Source organism: Dryobates pubescens, chromosome Z (genome assembly GCF_014839835.1).
Source record: "Dryobates pubescens isolate bDryPub1 chromosome Z, bDryPub1.pri, whole genome shotgun sequence".
Classification (NCBI taxonomy): domain Eukaryota; kingdom Metazoa; phylum Chordata; class Aves; order Piciformes; family Picidae; genus Dryobates; species Dryobates pubescens.
Genome location: NC_071657.1, coordinates 22,753,908 through 22,778,954, shown reverse-complemented (window position 1 = coordinate 22,778,954; position 25,047 = coordinate 22,753,908). Strand labels below are relative to the sequence as shown.

The 25,047-nt window shown below is 41.3% G+C and overlaps 1 protein-coding gene across 1 annotated transcript; it reads left to right on the top strand.

Annotated features, from left to right (window-relative positions):
* The first annotated feature begins 561 nt into the window (after nucleotides 1-561).
* On the top strand, nucleotides 562-20,285 carry LOC104297494 (guanine nucleotide-binding protein subunit alpha-14-like). Its single transcript, XM_054177750.1, is given in 9 exon segments — nucleotides 562-619; nucleotides 10,130-10,151; nucleotides 10,212-10,355; nucleotides 13,795-13,923; nucleotides 17,511-17,530; nucleotides 17,533-17,651; nucleotides 17,833-17,842; nucleotides 20,022-20,223; nucleotides 20,225-20,285. Coding segments are annotated over 9 exon segments (765 nt in total).
* Nucleotides 20,286-25,047: the final 4,762 nt, after the last annotated feature.

Below are 25,047 nucleotides of genomic sequence, written 5' to 3'. Positions count from 1 at the left end.
TTGGAAGAGTGACATAGGATAAGGCCCTGAAGGGAAAAGACCTGCAAGAATGCAGTGCTGACTTGAGGAAAGCCGAAGCCCAAATGTGGATTTGTCTAATGATGGATGCCAAAGGCAACAGTGAGACTTTCCGTAAGTACGTAAATAGCAAAAGGAAGATAGGGAAAGTATTGGCCCATTGCTGAATGGGGCAGGGGCCCTGATGACACAGGACATGAAAAAGGCTGAGGTGCTGAATGCCTTCTTTGCTTCAGTCTTTACTAGTAAAGACACCTGAAAAATCCAGAAATCTTGGGACCCAGAGACCAGGCAGAAAGTTAAGAACAAGGAAGACATACCCTTGGTGGAAGAGGATTCAGTTCAAGAAGAATTAAGCAAAGTGTGCATGCTTAAGTCCATAGACCCTGGTGGGCCACTCAACAATCTTTGATGAGTCATGGCAACTAGGAGAAATGCCTGGAGACTGTAGCAAAGCAGATGTCACTCCCATCTTCAAGAAGGGCCAGGATCCAGAGAACTGCAGGTTGGTCAGCCTCCCCTCAATCCCTGGGGAGGTCGGTGATGGAGCAGCTGATCCCGGAAACTGGATTTCACATTAAGGACAATAACATTACCCAAGGTAAAGTCATACGCAGCCAATGTGATAACTTTTGACAATGAAATGACTGGCTTGGCAGATTGGGGGTGAGCAGTGAGTATTGTCTAGACTTCAGTAAGGTTTTTGACACCGTCTGCCTTAAGATCTTCACAGAGAATCTTACAAAGTATGGACAGTAAGGTGGATTGAAAAACTGAGTGGCTTGGCCCAGTGGCACGAAATCTAGTTGGAGGCCAGTAACTAGCGGTGTACCTTAGGGGTCAGTATTAGGTCCAGTCCTGTTTAACATCATTAAAATATCATGAGTGCTCTGGATGATGGTGCAGACTGTACTATCAGAAAGGTTACTGATGACACCAAACTGTGAGTAGTGACTGATTAAACCAGAGGGTTGTGCTACCATCCAGACCCCTAGGACCTAAGCAAGCTGGAGAAAAATGAGCTGACTTCAACCAATTAAACAAAGGGAAGTTCCAAGTCCTGCATCTGGGAAGGAACAGCCCTAGGTACCCATTAGTGTGGGCTGATTGGATGGAAAGTAGCTTTGCAGAAAGGACTTGGGGTGTCCTGGTGAACACCAAAGTTGAACATGAGGCAGCAATGTGCCATGCAGCACCAAAGGCTAATCATGCCCTGCATGAATTAGGAAGACTGTTGCCAGCCAGTGGAAAGAGGTGATCCTTCCCCTCCTCTCCCCTCTAGTCTAGTGAGGCTACACCATGAGTGCTGGGTCCAGTTCTGAGCACCTAGTGCAAAAGAGGAAGAATTACAGAACCCTTAAGGGAAGTTGCTCCTGTTTGCTATTTAAACCTGTCCAGGTGCTATTATCAGTTTTATAGGATACACATTACACATGCACAGATGTGTACATCACATGTGGTCTCCTTTCCTTTTTTTTTTTTTTTTTTTTTTTTTTAATAAAATAATGTAAAAAGTACTATTAGCATTAACATTTTCAACATTAGCTGACACATTTTTTTCATGGTGGTGGAATGGGGGCTTTTGCATGTTAAGCATGTGAATTGTTTCACAAAAATTAATTTCCCACATGCAAAACATTGGAGGATTTGACCAGAGGTTGTAAGTTTTGGTTCCAGTGCTGATTTCGCTCTGATCCTTTCTTTCAAGGTTTTTTTTAAATAATAATGAAATGAAGACTGACTTTATCCTGCACTTTTGTAGCACAAAAGACTAGAATGAGATACAGAACTTTTACTTTGTATAGATGTTCATTGCTAAAAAAAAGGCATTTAGTTACGTGCATACCAATCGCCCTTATGGACTTACAAATACTTCTTTTTGAAAGTATTTTTTTTCCCTGCATAGCTTTTGATGATGCCCATTAGATACACATATTTGGATCCTGTCTGTCTGTCTTTGGAAATTGCAAACCTTTTATTCTTAATCATATTTCCAGGGGAAAGTTACCAGAATGTACCTTTTAAAATTAATGAAAGCTGTTTCCCTGATAACAGACGTGGGTGATGGTTCTGGATCCTGTAGAATATGAATGGAGTATCTGGAATAGCTGGTTATTTGGGGGGATTGTTTTTTTGATTGTCCTCTGTCCAGTTCTAATGACCTAGGGACTAGTAAGAAGTGACAGTTAATACTTTGAAACATTTCCTGGCACAGATATCAGGAATGCTTATTAATGCGGCTTATAGGTCCATGCTTATTGGACACAAGAGAAGGGAAAACACTCCTTTTTAAAAATTTATTTTATTGGTGTGGTGGGTGTGTGTTACATTCCTATTGGAAAACAAGAGCTAACTTGTGTGAGCCCTAGAGATCAAATCTGCTTTGGCTTTTCCCTAGGTCATTAGAAACACTGCCTTGTCCCTGTTTCATAGTAGCAGGAACAGCAGCAGCATTGTTTTCAAATGTGCATTGCAATTGTGAAGTTAATTTCAGCATTTACCATGCTACCTTTATGAAGGTAAAGTGAATGGGCAAAGTAATCCTCCAAGACTGCTGAATGTCTTGTAAATATGTTCCTTTTCTGAAAAATCTTAAAAATTTCCTTTCTCCTGCTTCAGGTCTCTGGCTTGAAATGGAGAGGCTTTTATTCTGTATAATTTTTCTGCCTCTGTTGTTGTAAAACTGCTTTTCTTTCTCTTAATGTATACATTTACTGTAAACCACGTTTATTTACTTATGAGCCATTTCTGTTATGTCCATATTTGAGCACTACCATTATTTAGTTCTGTATATTAAACTATTAATCCTACAGTTACAGAAAGATGCTTCCTTCTGTCAGCTGAACAAGCCTAATAACTACAGTACAAAATATTGTAGCTGCTGTTTAATTATAATTTATTTTTTAATACAAGCACCAAATTAAGCAATGCAAGCAGCTTTATTAAATCTGCCAAAGCTGCTGTTGTGTTGTCCATAATGATAGTAGCAAAACTAGTTAGTTAGCCTTATGGTACCCTCAGCAATTACAGCCTTCTAGTTCTGTTGTGGCTGTGTTCCCAGTGTGCTCACTGATGTAATTAAGTTGCACACACAAAATCCTTAGGAGAATGAGAGCATAGAATTGTGTTGTTTGAGGTTTGATATATTTTTTTTGTCTTTTCTGTTTGCTTGGGTTTTTTTAATAACTTGTTTCCTCCATAAAGAATTGATGTATTAGATGTGGAAAATAAAGCTGACAGGCAAAGTAGTTAAGGACAGGAGAGACAGTGTCCAAAACAGATACAATATTTTATTCTTTGCATTAACTAGCAAAGTTCTGATATTTTCTTTAATTGAGAAAGTGTATTTGGGTAGGTACACTTACCTATATGACAGTCAAAAGTGAATTCTTTAAGAATATTGGGTTTCTTCTCCTTGAATTCACTATTTTGGTAGTAATGATTCAATAGGTTATTTCCTGAAGATAAATGCACTAAATGTATTCTGGGCAAGTACTTACCAGAAATGTCACTGAGGAGTAAATGTACTTTGCCTTGATTATTTGGTTTGATGTAAATATTTATTTATTCCACCCCCCCAACCTTCTTGTACTAACAGAATTCTAACACTTTTTAAAGCCTCCCATTCTCTAATGCTTCTAGAATGGATGGCATTAAGACATTAGTCTATACATCCAAAACGTGTCTAATAAATTAATATTTCATTGTTCTATTAGCTACTCTATCTGTATTACTTGCTTTTTATTACTCCATTACTATTTTTATTATTCCTAATGTAAAATCTATGCTCACATTTTCTTAACCCCCCAATACTTAGAATCATAGAATCAATAAGGTTGGAAAAGACCTCAAAGACCATCAAGTCCAACCTGTCACCCAGCACCTCATGACTACAAAACCATGGCACCAAGTGCCAGGTCCAATCCCCTCTTGAACACCTCCAGGGATGGTGACTCCACCACCTCCCTGGGCAGCCCATTCCAACAGCTAACAACTCTCTCTGTGAAGAACTTTCTCCTCACCTTGCGCCTAAACTTCCCCTGGTGTAGCTTTGAGACTGTGTCCTCTTGTTCTGGAGCTGATTGCCTGGGAGAATAGACAACCCCCTCCTGGCTACAACCTCCCTTCAGGTAGTTGTAGAGAGCAATAAGATCTCCCCTGAGCCTCCTCTTCTCCAGGCTAAGCAATCCCATCTCCCTCAGCCTCTCCTCATAGGGTTTGTGCTCCAGGCCTCTCCCCAGCCTCATTACCCTTCTCTGGACACGTTCAAGAGTTTCAATGTCCTTCTTAAATTGGGGCGACCAGAAGTGGACACAGGACTCAAGGTGTGGCGTAACCAGTGCTGAGTACAGGGGCAGAATGACTTCCCTGCTGGCCACACTATTTCTGATGCAGGCCAGGATGCCATTGGCCTTCTTAGCCACCTGGGCACACTGCTGGCTCATGTTCAGCCAGCCATCAGCCACTACCCCCAGGTCCCTTTCTGTTTGGCTGCTCTCCAGCCACTCCAACCCCAGCCTGTAGTTCTTCATGGGGTTGTTGTGGCCAATGTGCAGAACCTGGCACTTGGATGTGTTAAATCTCATGCCGTTGGACTCTGCCCATCTGTCCAGCCTATTGAGGTCCCTCTGCAGAGCCTCTCTACCCTCCAGCAGATCAACTCCTGCCCCGAGCTTGGTGTCGTCAGCAAATTTACTGATGTGCCAAAAAGTGCCACTTGTTGGACTTGTTGAATGACATCCTGTTGGACTCAGCCCATCTGTTGAAGCCTTAAACCCCAAATTTCAATTTGTATGCCTCCATTTATTTTCCAACTATTTTAATTTAAAATATACCCAATACAAAGCTAAAGTACCATGCAGCAGTTATGTATATTGGCACGACTTCTTCCTATTCAAACTGGCTTTGAAAGTCAGGCCTGTTTTTATGTGCTTTGAAATGATGCTCTGTCAAGCAGTACTTCAAAAGTCGTGTTTCATTTTAAGCTGGTAAGCCCTGAAGATATTATTATTATTATTAGATGTTTTATGAGCATGTAGTGTTAGATTTGCATGGAGGCCCTGTATTCTGAGTTTGTGACAAGAGGTACAGCTAGGCACATAAGGAACTGCTGGACGGAAAAGCATAGAAGGAAGACTGTGAATAATATCAAGGTTGGAGTAGGAAGCACAAAGATTATAAATCAATTTGTGTTCCGGATTATGAAAGGCCAAGGGGTAAAGCAGGATGGTTGTTTATTACCCATGTATTTCATACATTTGAACAGCAAGTTTTGTTTGCTATAGGTTGATACAGATCAGATCAAATAAAATAATATTAAAATATTAATGTTAAATTCCTTTTAAAATTAAATTTTACTTCATCAAATTAGATTTGCTATGGGGAAAAACTCTGCAGATGGTGATCTCTTCAAATATGGCTGCATCTACCTTTAATTGTTGTGGGGCCTGGAAGAAAGCATCCTTCATTAAAATTAGATTTTTATTTGTTTGTTTTCTTAATGTGTCATATCTCTGAGAGTGAAGTTAATAGTTGTAATTTACTTATTTTTTAATTTAAATCAAACATTCATAGAGGGCACTTCTGTAATATAAGATGGTTAATTCTGAGTTGTATAAATGCAATTCAAGTTGGATTAATTATTTTCCTCTCAAGTACAAGGATTCCATGGGCAGTGAGAAAAAAATGGTGGTGGGCTTTTGTTTTGTTTTATATTTTTACTGCATTGTATTTTAATTGTGGTTATGTTGACTTCTTAAAACTGCCATGCCAGGACTGCCTTTCTGAGGGCTGTATCAGCAACTGCCAGTTGCTTCTCAAACTGTGTATTAACAATAATAATAATAATAATAAACCAGGTTGGAAGAGACCTTCCAAGATCATCATGTCCAACCCATCAACCAATCCAACCCACCTAAACAACTAACCCATGGCACCAAGCACCCCATTAAGTCTCCTCCTGAACACCTCCAATGATGGTGACACCACCACCTCCCCGGGCAGCCCATTCCAATGGGCAATCACTCTCTCTGTATAGAACTTCTTCCTAACATCCAACCTAAACCTCCCCTGGCGTAGCCTGAGACTGTGTCCTCTTGTTCTGGTACTGGCTGCCTGGGAGAAGAGACCAACATCCGTCTGTCTACAACCTCCCTTCAGGTAGTTGTAGAGAGCCAGAAGGTCTCCCCTGAACCTCCTCTTCTCCAGGCTAAGGAGCCCCAGCTCCCTCAATCTCTCCTGATAGGGCTTGTGCTCCAAGCCCCTCACCAACCTTGTTGCCCTTTTCTGGACACGCTCCAGCAAGTCAACATCCTTCCTAAACTGAGGGGCCCAGAACTGGACACAGGACTCAAGGTGCGGCCTAACCAGTGCAGTGTAGAGGGGCAGAATGACCTCCCTGCTCCTGCTGGCCACACTGTTCCTGTTGCAGGCCAGGATGCCATTGGCCCTCCTGGCTGCCTGGGCACACTGCAGGCTCATGTTCAGCCTACCATCAACCAGCACCCCCAGGTCCCTTTCCACCTGACTGCTCTCCAGCCACTGTGACCCCAGCCTGTAGCACTGCAGGGGGTTGTTGTGGCCAATGTGCAGAACCTGGCACTTGGATGTGTTAAATCTCATGCCGTTGGACTCTGCCTATCTGTCCAGCCTGTCGAGGTCCCTCTGCAGAGCCTCTCTACCCTCCAGCAGATCAACTCCTGCCCCCAGCTTGGTGTCGTCAGCAAATTTACTGATAATGGACTCAATGCCCTCATCCAGATGATCAATAAAGATGTTAAAGAGCACAGGGCCCAGCACTGATCCTTGGGGCACACCACTAGTGACTGGCTGCCAGCTGGATGTGGCACAATTCCCCACCACTCTCTGGGCTCAGCCCTCCAGCCAGTTCCTAACCCAATGCAGTGTGCTCCCATCCAAGCCATGGGCTGACAGCTTGGCTAGGAGTTACAGAACCAAGCATGACTCTCTGGTGCCCATTCACAACTTTATTCATCAATTGGAAGGTCATCAGCAAAATCAGAACACATTCAGTTCATTGATGATATCATCGTCCAGGGTAAAACTGCTGAAGAATTCTTCAAGAAAAATAACAAAATAGTTGACATTCTCTTGAAAGCAGGTTACGCCATTAAGCGAAACAAGGTGAATGGGCCTGCCAGAGAGATCCAGTTTCTGGGAGTGCGGTGGCAGGATGGACACTGTCACATTCCAGTGGATGTGGTAAACAGAGTCTCTACCATGGCAAATCCCACGAACAAGAAAGAAACTCTCTGTTTCTGGGGTACAGTGGAAATTTGGAAACTGCACCTTCCTGGATAGAGTCAGATTGTGAAACCTCTGTATGATGTGACTCGAAAGAGTTTCCAGTGGGGTCCTGAGCAACAAGCAGCCTTTGACCAGCTAAAGCAAGGAGCAGTCCATGCAATGGTTCTGGGATGTGCTCAAAGTGGTCCAGACATCAAGAACATTTTGTACGTGGCTGCAAGTGACAATGGGCCAACCTGGGGCTTATGGCAGAGAGCTCCGGGTGAGACACGCAGATGTCCACTTTGTTTCTGGAGTCATGGCTGCAAAGGCTCAGTGGCAAACTATACTCCAACAGAGAAAGATATTCTAGCTGCTAATGAAGGAATAAAATCTGTTTCTGAAGTAATTTGAACTGAGTCACAACTTCTACCTCCTAGATTGCCAGTTTCCAATTGCATATTCAAAGGCTAAGGTTCTTCACCACACCACGCCACAGATGCCACGTGGTCTAAGTGGATGACTCTGATAACACAGAGAGCTTGAATGGGAAATTCTGAAAGATTTAGTGTAGTGGAAGTGATCACAAATTGGCCAGAAGGCACTAACTATACAAAACGTCCGGAAGAGAGAGTAACTTGTGCTGGGGAAGCTCCTCAATGACTTTTCTGATGATGAAAAGAAATATGCTGTATTGGGTTGGACAGATGGAGTTAATGCTCCTCACATCATCTTTCTAGTGCTGTGGTTTTTGCAGCAGTAGTTGATAACACAGCAGTGTTTTGGCTGCTGTTGAAGCCAGTATCCAGGCTGTGTCCTTTCAACATTTCCCTGCTCCAAGAGTACATTGAGGGGTGGGCAAAATCTTGGGAGGGGACATGGCTGAGCCAGCTGACTCAGACTGGCCAAAGAGGTATTCTGGACCATATGACATCAGCTCAGATATAAGAAGGAAGTGAAAGAAGGAAGTGAGAGATTCATCCATGGCATCTATCCTCCCAAGTAAACACCAAGCTTAGAGAGCCCTGCTTCCTGAGACCGACCATCGTCGTGCTGATGGGAAGTAGATACTATCATCTCTCTCTCTGCTTTTTTGCTTCCACACCGTCTATTGCTGTTTGCTTATTAGTGTTATTAAAATTGCTCCTATCCTATTCCTGGCTTCTGTTATATTTTTTCCCCCTTCTCTCCCTGTTCACTTAAGAGGGGGAGTGATGGAGCGGCTTTGATGAGCATCTGGCTTCCAGGCCAGGGCCAAACCACCACAGTCATTTTTGGTGTCAAAACCCAGGAAGGCAAGTGGGGACTTCAGCTGGAAAGCTGTTCTCAAAGGCTCTGGGAACGCATTCATGGCTTTGGCTGGAAAAGCCACTTGTGTGCCTGAGGGGTGGAGGTGACTCTGATGCTGTACTGTGGCGTTAGAGATGGCGACGGCCCTGGCGGTGCAGCTTGAGACTGTGTCCTCTTGTTCTGGTGCTGGTTGCCTGGGAGAAGAGACCAACCTCTGCCTGTCTACAACCTCCCTTCAGGTAGTTGCAGAGAGCCAGAAGGACTCCCCTGAGCCTCCTCTTCTCCAGGCTAAGCAACCCCAGCTCCCTCAGCCTCTCCTCATAGGGCTTGTGTTCCAAACCCCTCACCAACTTCGTTGCCCTTCTCTGGATGCGTTCCAGCAAGTCAACATCCTTCCTAAACTGAGGGACCCAGAACTGGCCTAACCAGTGCAGTGTACAGGGGCAGAATGACCACCCTGACCCTGCTGGCCACACTGTTCCTGATACAGGTCAGGATGCCACTGGCCCTCTTGGCTGCCTGGGCACACTGCAGGCTCATGTTCACCCTACCATCGACCAGTACACCCCAGTCCCTCTCTACCTGGCTGCTCTCCAGCCACTCTGACCCCAGCCTGTAGCACTGCGTGGGGTTGCTGCGGCCAATGTGCAGAATGTGCTGTCAACCAGTACCCCCAGGTCCCTTTCTGCCTGGCTGCTCTCCAGCCACCCTGACCCCAGGCTGTAGCGTGGCATGGGATTGTTGTGGCCAAAGTGCAGAACCCAGCAGTTTTCCACATACTCATTCACGTATTCATATTCATTATTCATATTTATTGTACATATTCACTGCATTTCATATTTCTAGATTGTAATTTTGCTAGTAAATATAGCTTCATTTGCTTCCCCTGAGCCAGTCTGGCAACTTTATTTTGGGGGTCATTTCAACCCACCACAGGGTGCACTGCCTGCTCATATTCATTCATTCTCCAGCCTGTATTCAGGTTTTCACAGGCCCACTCCTCCTGTCAAGTCTGCTTTAGATGGCAGCCCTTCTTGAAAGTGATTCATCTGCACCACTTGCTGGAGAACAAGAAAGTCTCTTGTATCCCATAGAAGCAAAACTTAGTCTTATCTTTGCAATACCTCTTATGCTTAAAGCAAAGAAAAAAAATATATTTCCATAGCGCAGTACCTTGGATATACTTCACTGAGATAGGCATTAAACAGCAGATGGCTTGTAGGAATTTGGTGCCTGCTTGAATAACCTGTATGCTACATCAGGCTCTGGTTTGTCCTGAAGCAAACCAAACCTGCAAACAAACCAAAAATTCCTATACTAAAGAATGCATCTAGAATTTTAGAAACATTACCTCAGTTAGAAACTGGTAGCAAAAATTTGTGGGTTTAAAAGTAGTATGTTTAGATTGCCTTCTGACCTTTGTTAAGGTCACCTTTTGGAAAGGAAAAATCACACAGGGACAACTAACAAAACATTCAGTAGGAGTCAATTGACTTGAAAAATTAAATGCATTCAAGGATTAAAGCTTTATTTTACCCTAGGTTTATTTCTGATGCTTACTGTCACTGATGGGTAGAGCATAATAAAGGGGAAAGTGTGTACTGCATGCTAACAGCCATCCTTTCTCACAATAGTGTAATCATTTAATTGATCAGGAGAGTGCTCAAAGAAGTAGAAGCAGATAAAGTGACAGTGCTGACAAGAAAACAAGTTGAAGCAATTAAAAAGCTATGGGAAGACCCAGGATTTCAAGAATGCTATGACAGATGGAGGGAGTACCAGCTCTCAGACTCTGCTAAGTAGTAAGTACACCATGTAATGACAAGGACAAGCCAGATTTCATGAAGTTAACAACAAAATTATTTAAGTTGGAAAAGACCTTTAAAAATCATCAAGTCCAACTACTGACCTAACATTACTACCAAATCGACCACCAAGCCGTATCCCTAAGCACCATGTCTATATGGCTTTTAAATATCTCCAGGGATGGTGAGTCCATCATGTCCCTGGGCAGTCTGTTCTAGTGCTTTACAACCCTTTTGGTGAAGAATTGTTTTCTTAGTATCTATACAACCTTCCCTGGTGCAGCTTGAAGCAATTTCTGTCACTTTTTTTACTGACTGACATCTACCTCACCTAAAACCTCCTTTCTGTTAGTTGTAGAAAGTGATAAGGTCTCACCCTCAGCCTCCTTCTCTCCAGACTAAACCCCAGTTCCATCAGGTATTTCTCACAGGGCTTGTGTTCTAGACACCTCACCATCTTTCTTGCTCTTGATGTCTTTCCTGTAGTGAGGAGCCCAAAACTGAACAGAGTATTTGAAGTGCAGCCTTACCATTGCTGAGTTACAGGGGCATGATCCATGGTCCTGCCGGCCACACTATTCCTGATTCAGGCCAGGATGCTTCAGGCCTTACTGGCCACCTGTGCACACTGCTGGTTCATAATGAAGAGAGATTTTTAAAACTTGTGCCTGTGTCTGTGTTGGTCTGTGATACATAATAAGTTTTATGCTGGAGTGATGGAAGAAACTAATTTTAAACTTTCTGAACACACTGGACCATCATCCTTCTGAGTTCTGAGGTCAACACAGCTGGTACATCACTGTGTTTCCCATGAGAGAAATAATAAAAAACATCTGCACAAAATATTATCAACAGTCAAGCAAGTCGGGCATTTCAGTTTTGTGGAAAGTTTAGTATTTAAATAAGAAAGGACATAATTCATTTCCCCAGATTTCAAATTATTTGTGAAAGCTACTGCTTCACAAGGACAGAAAATTTACATACCTGTTTCTGCCAAGATGTGGTGGTTTGAAAGGAAAGGCTCTGCTTTCCCTCCCTCACTGAGAAAGAGACCATGGCTAAACCCAGTCGGAGAAATGAGATTATATTTTACAAGGAAACAGATTATATGTAACACAACAAATACAGGTATTTTACAGTATATACAGGAATATACAGCCAATGAACTCAACCAGAAACCAGACCCCCCACAGAGGGGGCTTCCCCCTGTGCCCCCCTTCACCCCCTACCTCCCTTCTCCCCCAAAGAGGTAGAAGAAGAGACGAGGATGGTTAGCAGGACAGGGGAAGAAGCAGACAGGCCTGTTACAGGGAGGGAGTTAGTTCTTATCTCTTGGCAAGAAGCCCAGAAGCAGATCCAGCCGAAAGGGACAGCGAAGGAAGAAAGACTGAGAGAAAGTTCCCAACTCCCCTGGGTCCAATCTCTCCTCCCACAATCCTACCAATGAAATTCGTTTAGAATACCAAAATATTTTACAAACATTTAGCCAGTGTGCCCCTTTCTTAAAGGCACAGCATCAAACGGCCACACAAGATCAAGAGGTAATAGGGTTACATTTTGGCAAGGAATATTCATATTAGACATTTATGGTAAAATAGCTGAGAGTGGTTACACACAGGCAATCTATTCCAGTACATTAAGCATTATTGTTCTTGACAGAGGTTTGTCTGCCTTGTTCCTAAATAATCCAACTTTGGAGAAGGTGGTCACTTTAATGGTCTATCATAGCCCCATTGTCTAAGATATCAGCTACAACTGAAAATCAGTTTCCTTTTAACATTTATTAATTCTTCCTTATACTGTTAATTATAATTGAGATCTCAATAAAAATTTAGCACATTGCTGGAGAGGAGACATTTTCTTCACAGAAATATTTTCTGGGCAAGCAATAGTGTTAAGTGGGAGTATTTTTATTTTAAAGCCCTAATGTGAGGAATGTTTGTGCAGCAAGAGGAGAGCACATCAACACCTCCCCTCTTCTACCAAAGGAAAGGGGTGAAATTAGTGCTGAGCGGAAGTTTTGCGCTACACCCATATTGTAACACATTCGACATTTGTATGCCTTCCTAGGATTTTGGATGATCTGATGTTGCCATCTAGTGGTCGGAAGATAGACTCCAGAGAGAACTACCAGGCACCGGTTGTGTCTTGCTCACACACTCCTCACTTACTGAGGCGCAGGAATAGCATCCCACAATTTAACCCCAGACGTTAAAAGCATAAGAGATGTATAACTAAAGAGGGCGAAGATAAGACTACTGCATGGGCAGATAAGAAATTATGGGAATCACTTTTTGTATTAAAAAATACATAAGTTCAAAGCATTCATGTTTGCAGTGCTTTCCATTAATTAATTGCTGTAATTAGTTGCTGTAATTAATGACCTGTATCAGGACTAGTGTGACCAGCAGGAGCAGGGAAGTTAATGTGCCCCTGTACTCAGCGTTGGTTAGGCCAAACCTTGAGTACTGTGTTGAGTTCTGGGCTGCTCAATTCAAGAAAGATGTTGACTTGCTGGAACATGTCTAGAGAAGGGCAACAAAAAACTGGTGCGGGGTCTGGAACACAAGTCTGGAACTATGAGTAAAGGCTGAGGGAGCTGGGGTTGTTTAGCCTGGAGAGGAGGAGGCTCAGGGGAGACCTTATTGCTGTCTATAACTACCTGAAGGGAGGTTGTAGCCAGATGGGGGTTGGTCTCTTCTCCCAGGCAACCAGTAACAGATCAAGAGGACATAGTCTCAAACTGTGCAAGTGGAAGTTTAGGCTTGATCTTAGAAAGAAGTTCTTCACAGAAAGAGTAACTGGCCATTGGAATGGGCTGCCAGGGAGGTGGTGGGGTCAACATCCCTGGAGATGTTTAAGAGAAGACTGCATGAGGTGCTTATTGCCATGGTCTAGTTGATTAGATAGGGTTGGGTGATCAGTCGGACTTGATGATCTTGAGGTCTCTTCCAACCTAGTCAATTCTGTGATTCTGTGATTCATCTTTTCTGAATTCTGTCCAGCAGCCTGTCACTATTTGCATGCAATATTGGCATCACAGATGAAGTGACAAGAGATAAAGTACTGTTGGCAAATATTATGACCAGGGCTCATATTTATGTTTGTGTTCAGATCTTAATACTGAGGTTTATTTTGTATAATAGCAATGATTATTCAAATAAAAGTCAATTTTGGGTGTGTGCTGATTGTCTACAGAATACTCAGGCACCATTTTTTTGACTACTACTATTTTGTCTGAAATGTACACACAGATCTCAGTTAAAGAGTTCTGTTGTTTTATACCAGCACAATTGTGCTATGTATAGATTAATTGTTAAAGCTGCTTTTTGGGAACACTTCTGTGATTGCAGGTTAGTATTTTGGTTTTGAATCTGCATGATCAGTTTTGTGATAGAACATTAGTCTTGTTTCTGTTGTATATTTAACTTTCCAGTTATCTTACTGACCTTGATCATATTGTTATGCCCTCATTTGTGCCAATTCAGCAAGACATTCTTAGAGTTCGAGTGTCAGCTTCAGGAATTACTGAATATCCTTTTGATTTAGAAAAGACTATATTTAGGTAAGACTGCTTGACAAATATTTCAGTACTGTGATGGCAGTTGCTGCAACTTCACTTCTAAAGTCCTATCTATAAGTTTTTGCATTCCGTGTGTATTGTGTTTCCAGCACTTCCGGTCTCTAAAGTTAATACAGTAACTTGAGTTGTGTTTCAAAACATTCCTTTTCAAATTTACATGAAAAAAGCTTTTTAATTCAAGAAGCCAAATTATTGTGTATTGTGAACTATTGGTTTAATTAGAGGCTTTGGATGGGTCGTAGGGGTGCAGAGGTTATGTATTTGTACTCATATGAGTGATCACATCAGAATGCAGTTTAATTCCATTTTGAATCAACATTTCTGCCTCTTGAGTTAACTGCTTGGAAAAGAGGACCGTCACAGAAATGCTAAAGATTTGAAGTGAGTTTTCAATTCAGATGAAGTTAGAGAAGGAAATTTGAGACACTGAGGGAAGGAGAATTAAAATGAAATTAAAAATTAATAAAACAGAAGAAGAAATGGAAGGGCACAAGAGCTGATAATTCTATTCTTCCTGCTACATAATATACAGCCAAAATTTATGTTCATTGCAATTGAAACAAATGTACTCATGAAGATGAAATAAAGTCTGAGAAGCACCTTAAAATTATCTGCTGCTAGACAAGATATTACAACAGGTGGGGTTACTGATTTTCTAAGGAGAGCATTTCAGTTTTAAATTTCTATACTGCAGAATTCACACTAATGCTATTATAGATGCTTTTCCACCAAAACACCCATTTCATCAAGAACAAACAGCTTCCAGCAGTTACTACAGAGAACTAGAATCTGCTATCACGACACAGCCCCAATGTAATTTAATGTTCTACGGAACACTGTCTCCTGGAGGTCTCTCCCATAAGCACCAGGTTGGACCGTTGTCACTTGCAGCCATGTAGAGAATGTTCTTAATGTCTGAATCAGTTCAGACAGGTCCCAAACCCATTGCATGGACTACTTGCTTTATCTGGTCAAAGGCTGCTTGTTGCTTATGTCCCACTGGAAATTGTCTCTCTTTCGAATCACATCGTCAAGAGGTTTCACAATCTGACTGTATCCAGGAATACACAGTCTCCAAAATCCCACTGTACCTCAGAAACATAGAGTTTCCTTCTTATTTATGGGATTTGCCATGGTAGAGACTCTGTTTATCACATCCACTGCAATGTGACGGAGACAATCCTGCCACCACACTCCCAGAAATTGGATCACTCTGCTAGGTCCTTTCACCTTGTCTTGCTTAATAGTGAAACCTGCGGTCAGGAGAATGTCAATGATTTTACCTTTTTCAAAGATTTCTTCAGCAGTTTTACCCCAGACAATGATATCATCAATGAACTGGATGTGTTCTGGAGCACCACCTTTCTCTAAAGGATCATGGGTCACTGCATGGGTCACTGCATGCGTCACAGATGCTTGAACTGTGAATCCACCCCTGGGGCAAACAATTGAATGTGTACTGGGTCCCCCTCCAGATAAAGGCAAACTGAGGCCTGCATTCCTCTGCTATGGGAATAGAGAAGAAAGCATTAGCAGTGTCTATGGTAGCATACCATTTGGCCTCTTTGGATTCTAGCTCATAACGGAGTTCTATCATGTCTGGTACTGCTGCACTCATAGGTGGAGTTACTTCGTTCAGGGCACGGAAGTTGACTGCCAGATGGCAGTCTCTGTTTGACTTTCTCACAGGCCAGACTGGACTGTTGAAAGGTGAATGAGTCTTGTTGATGACATTCTGACACTGCAATTAGTGAATCATGTTTTGAATGGGCACTAAAGGGTCACAGTTGGTTCTGTACTGCCTGTGATGCACAGTCTGAGAAGCAACTGGCAGTATTACATCCTCTATCTCATGTTGTCTCACAACTGCAGATTCATCTGAAAGTTCAGGTCTAATAGACAAGCTCAATTTTCCTCCTTAAATTTCTACAGTTGCTATTCCAAAAGCCCATTTGTAACCCTTAGGGTCTTTGAAATGCCCTTTTCTCAGAAAATCAATTCCCAAACTACAAGGTGCATCAGGTCCTGTTACAATAGTGTGTTTGTTCCACCGTTTACCAGTTAAACTTATGTCAACCTGCAACTTGGTCAACTCTTGAGAGCCACCAGTGACTCCCAGAATAGTTATAGGCTCTGACCCTTGATAATTTGATGGTATTATGAAGCACTGGGCTCCTGTGTACTTCTGAAATGTTGAGGTGCCAGGCCACTGAATGTACACATCCCAATGGATTCTGTTATCTCCATTATTCCTTTCCTCCCTCTGGCAGGAGGCAGGACACCCCTAATTATGGGGATTACATCTATATGTAGAGCTGACACGGTGCCCAGTGTTAGTGTTAGAATCACTGCTGGAGCAATGAGAGTTGTTCTGGGAAACTGAGGAAGTAGCAGCTACCCTTCTGGTATTGTTATCTCGGCCTCTGCTACTCTCCAGCTCCGATAATCTCCTGAAAAGAGTAGAAGTTGGTTGACTATCCCCACCTATTCATGTTCTCACCAAACTGATCATGCAGAGTTATCCAAATACTCCCACATGATTGCCTCTGTTGTCTATTTTGGATTGGCCTAGTTTGGAATGGCCTTCTTGGAAGACGTCTGTTTGTAACAGCTGAAACTTGTACGCATTTGGAAGAGGAAGACTTGAGATCATCCCCCTTTGCCAGTTTAAGTATGGAGGTTTTTAATTCTCCCTTCAGATCTTTTATGCAATTCTTTATCTCACCAAACAGAGTTTCAGTGGCTGAGACCAAAGAAATACGTGTGAGACTATCCTCCAATTGCCTCATTTGGTCACTAAAATGACCAACAGAAGGAGGTGCTCCACCATAATTTCTTGCCAGAATAGAATCAGAATCATAGAATTGTTATTGTTGGAAGGGATCTCAAGGATCATCCAGTTCCAACCCCCCTGCCATGGGCAGGGACTCCTCACATTGCATCAGGTTGCTCAGAGCCACATCCAGCCTGGCCTTAAAAACCTCCAGGGATGGGGCTTCTACCACCTCCCTGGGCAACCTGTTCCAGTGTCTCACCACCTTCATGGGGAAGAATTTCTTCCTAACATCCAATCTGAATCTACCCATTTCTACTTTGGTTCCATTTCCCTGGTCCTATCATTACATGACACCCTATAAAGTCCCTTACCAGCTTTCTTGTAGGCCCCCTTCAGATACTGGAAGGCCACAATAGGGTCTCCTCCGAGCATTCTCTTCTCCAGACTGAATAGCCCCAGCTCTTTCAATCACCTCTCTCAAAATGCTGACCATGATTCTTTCGATTCAATCCAGGATACAGTTGGTTTTTTGGGTTGCAAGTGCACATTGCTGGCTCATGTCCAGCTTCTTGTCCACCAGTACCCCCAAATCCTTTTCCTGTGCACCAGGATTAACCCACAACATGGAAAAACAGTGGAAGTTGTAGCACTACAGGAAATGAATCAAGTTCAAGTATTAAACAGAGCATAGAATGTTAAGATATCACTTTTTACAATTCAAACATACCTCACAAACGTGACCTATATTAAGACCATGTTGTCACAATGACTTGTGTTTATTTCTGTTTATTAGGATGGTGGATGTTGGTGGCCAAAGTCAGAACAAAGGAAGTGGATCCATTGATTTGAAAATGTTACTTCCATTATTATCTTAGTTGCATTAAGTGAATATGATCAAGTCTTGGCAGAATGTGACAATGAGGTAAGTGTTAAGGTTATTAATATGCAATAATTTGTGGAACAATTAATAAAAATAGTAATAACTTTATTAATCCAAAAGTCCTGTCAAAAATATTGATAAAACTTATTTACAATTTGTTTTGGTTCATGTATCCAGTTGGGAATTACCTACACAAAATGTGCCTTTAATAAGAGTAAGAACAATTAAGGAAAAGGAAAGGAAAAGTTGGAGTGGAATGGAATGGAAAGTTGGAGAGTGAGGAGCTGCCATTTCTGATTTAGTCACAAGATGGATCCCCTTTGCTCTTTAACGGAGCAGAGGCAGAGAAAAATTCCGGAGGCTTTAAGAAAATCAACAGCTGAGTTACTCACAAAAGCTGTATTCAGTTTAGGAAAATTCTGGGGCCAGGAGCTGCAGTCAGGAAATTTTATAATTCAAAATTGCATTCTCGATGCAGTTGCAGGGCCAAAGCGAAAACAGGAGCCAAGCACGTTGTCAAAACTGAAAGTAAAATTGAACCAGTGTGGTCACAGGTGAAGGGTGCCGGCAGCACCCAACCAGCAGGCAGGTAGATGGGTAGAAGAAAGCACAAGTTTACAAAAAAATCTGTATTTGAAACAACACAGACCACTGGCAGAAAAGTAATTTGAAACTTAGCCAATTAAATTCTGAGCACCAGCACAGCAGTGAGTGGCGTGAGTTCCTGTCAAACAAGTTTTACACCACAGGCAAGCCTGGACAGATCTGTGCGCGTATTCCCCTTCAGCCAGACCCTTTTGTCAGTTTTCCCACACTTCTCCAGGCCTCTGGCAAGGAGGAGGGGCTCTTGGTGAAACATGTCTGGGCTTAGTTTTGCCCCACCAGGGCAGCAAGGAGTCGGGGCATGGTATATAAGGTACAGAAAAGACACGTATGCTTGTTAAGACTGCAGTCATGTCATCATAAAAGCATTTGGAACTACTAGAATTACTAGTAGCAATGATTACTATCACCCATGAAACTGTATTAAATTAGTAGCCTACTTGTAAAACTAAGCTCTACCTTAAAAGACAAAACATGATTTAATTCACTTAAGCTATGTCAAATATTTGAGAATTTGGGCATGAGCAGTATCTCTAGGCAAATAAAAGTACCTCAGTCTTCTACAATTAGGTTTGTTAAGTCTCTGATATTTCAGAATTTACCTGTGTAATTAAAGAGAATTAAAACAAAATAGCTTTACATTTACCTCTTTCCCAAGGTCAGAAAACATAATTTCCCCTATCTGTTTTGCAGTGCTGTCAGCAGCAGTAGCCAGATGTTGTACAGAAGGATGTAACACAGAAACAGTAAGCAGTTAGGAAAAGCATTTTAGTGGAACTGCATTACTTTTGATAGTGGTTGCTTTACATCCTTCAAATGTCCTTCAAAACTGCTTAACGCCATTTGAACTCTAAAGTCCCAAAGCCCTTACAGATCACATTGTCAGATCTATTTGAACTATGAAGAGCATAGCCTACTTCATTTATTGAAGTATCACAACATCCACTGGAGTTGAGATCAAGTTCCCAGAGTTTCCTGTCATCCTTAGATTTATGAACAACCTTGGTCACTGTAATATTTTTTTTCCTTTCACTGAACTGAATATTTGGTTATGCTCAAATTTGCCGTTAGGAAATGAATGACTACCATCACAAGCTTATCCCCAGAAGCTCCAAACAGCAGACTCTGAATGCAGTGTTCCTTAGATCTTTCCAGAAATGGCAGTACAGTGAAAAACATGGCATATAAAGGTACACATGCTGTTGTCCTTTAGCTGTTACAGCATGCTAATACCAGGTATTTTTACCTAATACATCCTGCTTTGGATCCCACTGCTCTCACAGAGCAGCAGTCCATGGCTGCTCACTAACTCATATTAAGAATTTCCATTACTAAAAGGCTTACCTTATTTTCATATATACATTCATAGTAGTGTTCCAAATACCAGTGAATAAAAAGATGCAACATGAAGAGAAATGATCAACCAATGATTGATTGTGCAATTGTGCTTCATAAAGAAACAGTTTAAAAATACTGTCTACAACTACCTGAAGGGAGGTTGTAGACAGGCAGAGGTTGGTCTCTTCTCTCAAGCAACCAGCATTAGAACAAGAGGATACAGTCTCAAGCTGCACCAGGGGAGGTTTAGACTGGATGTTAGGAAGAAATTCTACACAGAGAGAGTGATTGCTCATTGGAATGGGCTGCTTGGGGAGGTGGTGGAGTCACCATCATTGGAGGTTTTCAGGAGGAGACTTGGTAGGGTGCTTGGTTGCATGGTTTAGTTTATTAGGTGGGTTGGATGATAGGTTGGACACGATGATCTTGAAGGTTTCTTCCAGCCTGGTCTATTCTATGCTATGCTATGCTATGCTATGCTAGTCTTGAGAGTGTAACTTCATACAAATCCATGGTTTCTGAATTCTTCAGTCATTTTGTTTTTAAATAAAAAAGATCTTCTAGAAGAGAAAATCATGTATTCCCATCTAATTAGTTACTTTCCAGAATACACAGGTAAGCATTTATCCCATACTGTCTTCACAAAGTTGAAAGTTATATTTAAACCTGTCTTTGTCAAATTAAGCAGGAAAAGTGAAATTATTCAATGTATTTCATATTTATGATTTTCTACTTTATCCTTTATAATACAAAATAAAGTTACTCAGTTTTACTGGAACTTTGGTTTTTTTACTGGAACATTGTGGACAGTTGCTAGATTTCTTGCAGCCCTTCCGTTGCTGCAGGAGTGGACTTGAGGGATGCAGCTATTAATGTGACACTTTAATATATATAAAAACCTATCATAACAATCTGTAATCATTATTATAAATTCTTATCTATATATAAGACCCAAAGTTTAAAAAGCAGTCTGAAGAACTTTTCTTCACAAATTTTTCTGTTACTTAAGGTCACCAGAGGAGTAATTAAACACTCACAGATGTATTCCACTACTTCATACAGCATTATATTCTGCAAGACATACATCATGTTGAATCCTACAATTAATAATGAAGAGTTATAATGAGCTAATAGCTACAAAGGAAAAAGCCACATCTCTTGCCTGGATAAAGTGAATCCTCTTTACTCCATGTGTTTTAGAAAATGTCATTTCTCTCATGGTCTTCGACATACTACAGTAATGGAGCAAACTATTAACATATGCTGGGTAATTTCAGTTGGAGTTGGTTATTTAATGCTATGGTCTGTAAGGTTTACTGTGGAAAAAAGGGTACTCCACACATGTATACTGACATGAATGAAAGAATGCAAACTAGGGATTACGCCTCCATGGCAATTTGACACTGACATGAAACTAGTATCTTAAAATATCGTCCATGTTTCTTCCTTGACCCATAGCTTTTAATTGTTCAAGACCACTAACTGTGCTTTTGACTAGGTCCTAAACAATACATCAAAGCTTCCAGAGACTTCATTTTGAAACTGTATCAGGACCAGAAGCCAGACAAGAACAAAGTCACCTACTCCCAATTCACTTGTGCCATGGACTCAGAAAATACTTACTTCATCTTTGCTGCTGTCAAGGACACAATCCTGCAATTAAACCTGAGGGAGTTCAACCTGGTTTAAAGAAAAAACATGGCTGCAGCCACGAAGTGTGGCTTGCTCACAGCACAGCCTGTGCTGCTTAAAAAAAAAAAAAAAAAAAAAAAGTGTATTTTTAAATACCATTAACATGAATGTCAGGATTTATATTTACTGAAGAAGTATAGAGTAAGAGAACTTTAGATAATGAATTTCAAAGTTTGCCTTTTAAGCTATAGATTTAAAATATTGTGTTCATGTTTCCCATTATTAGTTTTGTTTGTGAATTATTTTCTGATAGCTGTGGGAATTAACTAGTTAGGAAAATGTACATAACTATATTGCTCTCCATCTAGTTTTTTCTTATAACTTTTTTATTACTGTATTTTATTTTTTATTTCTTTAGCATTTACAATCATAGCTTACAGAATTTCAAGCAGTGATGCCTTAAAATGACAAGCTAGTGTTATTTTTAGGGTGCTAGACATTTTGGCCTAGCATCTCTCAGCAGCCTTGATATGCCACACTTCTAGTTATTAGTTTGAGCCCCCTGGGAACTTCTGTTTAAACTCAGCCATTTCATGTCTTGAGTCAAGATTTGCCATCTACACAAAGAACACAGAGCCTGGCTTTTGGGACCACAAGCTTTGCAGATTGTGAGAGTTACTGTTTTACAGGATGCACCAACACAAGAATGCTTTTCTTTCACACTTCAAAACCAACATTTAAAAACATTCATAAGGCAGTTATCAAGACAAATTTCTGCCCATAGTTCTCAGTCTGCTTGATGCAACACAGAATGAAAAGCCACAGACAAAAACGGAGAGACACTCAGCAAAACGAGAGCTCAGTTTTCCCTCCCTTTTTGCCCGTTGTTGTTCTTCATCACACCCATTCCAGCAGCCATACTTTTTTCAACATCTGGTGTATTGATCCAGAGATGATGAATTAATAAACATGGCATGGACACTCTCACTCCTTGTAGGAAGATGCTTAGGAGACTTAACAGCCAATTTATTCCTCCCTTGAAATATTACAAGAATATATACAATTCTCCTAAGCAGAAAACTGTCAAAACCTCTTTATAAAAATAGTCTGCTGTGAGTGGAATTTGAGATCTTTAAATCCCACTTGCAGTCAGAGGAGCAAATTGTGGTTGCAATTCTTAGGCCAAATAAGGCTCAGGCTCCTAGGTGACACTTACAGTAGCCAGATAATTCCTAAATTAATCCCCCAGTAGGAGAACCAGGCAAATCTTCACTAAGAGTTATAGGCAGGGAAAAAAGTAGTCAGCTGTTTGCTAATTTTTTTTGTGGTTTAGACAGAAAAGCACAAAAAGCATTCAGTAACTGCACAGCCAAATGATGATAATTTGCATTTCAAGAGAAGATGATGACAAACAGAAGTATTTTCTGTATGAAGATGTGAAGTGCTTTGTAAAATTTTGATCTCTGTAATGAAACATGTTGTGGAACACATAAAAAGCAAATCTAAGTCAGAAACTTTCTGCACCATGCCTGAGAAAATTACAATACACAGTGTGTATCCTCTCCTCCTGGAAAGGAGGAAACTCAGGGGTGACCTTATTGCTCTCTACAACTACCTGAAGGGAGGTTGTAGTGAGGCAGAGGTTGGTTTCTTCTCCCAGGCAACCAGTACCAGAACAAGAGGACACAGTCTCAGGCTGCGTCAGGGGAGGTTTAGGCTGGAGGTTAGGAGGAAGTTTTACACAGACAGAGTGATTGCCCACTGGAATGGGCTGCCTGAGGTGGTGGTGGGGTCGCTGTCGCTGGGGGTGTTCAGGGCGAGGCTTGACAGGATGCTTGGTTGCATGGTCTAGTTGATTAGGTGGTGTTGGATGACAGGTTGGACATGATGATCTTGAAGGTCTCTTCCAACCTGCTTTTGTTCTATTGTTCTATTGAGTATTTGCAGTTTTTTTCACCAACAGTTCCCACATTTAATAACCCTCTTCTCTTGAGGTATACAGTCCCAGTTTCTGGAAGGAATTGGGAGGGAAAAAAAAAACATCCAAAACTTCATGGTATTGAATTAATTACTGTAGTATCTGCACATAATAGAGAGGTTGATAGCTCCTTTGTTTGGGAGCCTGGTTTTAGTAACAATTTTAAGCACAGAACCTGGTAACATTCCTTAGCAGAAATTACAGATAAATTGATTAACAGATGGGCAGGGTGAGGGATGGAAATCAGCCATAGCCATCTACACCCTCAGTTCCTGAGCAGTAAGTGTTTCACCAGTACTGATTGCTTCTTTTTCACGTGTCTTCAGTAAAGATTACTCACGGCAGATAGAGAGGTATCAACTCTTAGTTTCATGCTGGAAAGACGTACTGTGGAGCACTCTGATTTGCTGAAGAAACACCACAGGCTTGCCTTGTAGACTACTTATGTGATTCCAAGGAATGTGGTCTTTTCAGGAATTGAAATGTAAAAGGCTCAGGGAGTGGGTGCAGGAAATTTCCTGAACAGTTTTGTGGAACATTCTCATAGCTAATACAGTATCAGGAAATACATACAAATCAATCTATTTAAATGTCATGTGGACACGGAGCCACTAACAAACAAGCCACACAACTTAGCAATCTTATTAAAGTCTATGTGACCTATTTACTGAAACTGTTTTACAACAACACAGTAATTAGGAAACCTAGAGTTCGCAGTGCAAGACTATGCTGTTAAGTATCAAATTTAAGCTACCACTACATAGCAATATTAAATTTTTATTGGCTGTGTGCAGGGTTTATTATTTGAAGATAGATTGCTGGAAATAACTCAGAAGGAACAAAAGACCTCAGTGACTTGTTAGATATGCCAGTGCATTTTGTGAGGTGTTAGAGATCCTGTGTAGCAAATGGCATATATGCAGAATTATTTTAGGGGGGGAAAAAGAGGAATTCCTAACAATTTGGTTATCTGGCAGCATCATAGCATGTCTAGGGTTTCTTAATGTGACAACAGAAAAACCCCAACACTTTATAGGGAGCTTTATTGTGCAACTTTTGTTACTAAAAATGTTTTCTTACAATAAACCATAAGTAAAGGCAAAAGTATATATTCTGCTTTCACTGAGCTAGCTGCAGCAGAATCTTGACCTTGCATTGTCAGAGAAGGACCTGACTTGTCCATTTCTAACTATCAATTTCCAAGTAACAGTATAACCTATTAATCAAAGCAGCATATAAAGAAAGTAAGTTGATCATATTCCAGTCAAATAAAATTCAGTTTCACTTTATTCAAGGTGAAGAAGAGGTTGGGGTGGGGAGGCGTGTGCAAATGAAAAGAGCCATGCCATACAAAGGTGTGCAGCTGAAGAAAAAGAGGTACAGTCAGACTTAAAAATATTTTATCAATATGTCTGGCATCTTTGATTCTATGTTTAGTTTGTCATTGATTTCTTAGCGGTCATTCTGACCCTTAACTCTACTGAGAACCCAAATGACATTTCTCAAAGTTTAGGTAACAGTCATTTAGAAGAGAATTTTTTTCTTCAGTACTTCAGTAAAGGCCATGGTTTACCTTTAAACACCAGAGCAGGCAGACCAAAATGCCTACATTTTCATTTTTCTTGAGATCCCCTTGTCTAATAGCATATTGCAATACGGAATGAGGCACAGTAGACTCGACATCTCAAACCTACAGTACTCCAGAAAACTGCAACCTCCCATCTTCCTGATAAGTAATTAAAACAGAGAGAACAGAGAGTGTTGACCAAGGATGTGCAAAATTCATTCATGACTGTATAGAGAAAGTGTAAGGGAAAAACAACAGTAAAACATACAATTTACTGACTAGAAAACAGAACTATAGCAAATCGTCTTGTCATTACATGTGGAGACAAGGAA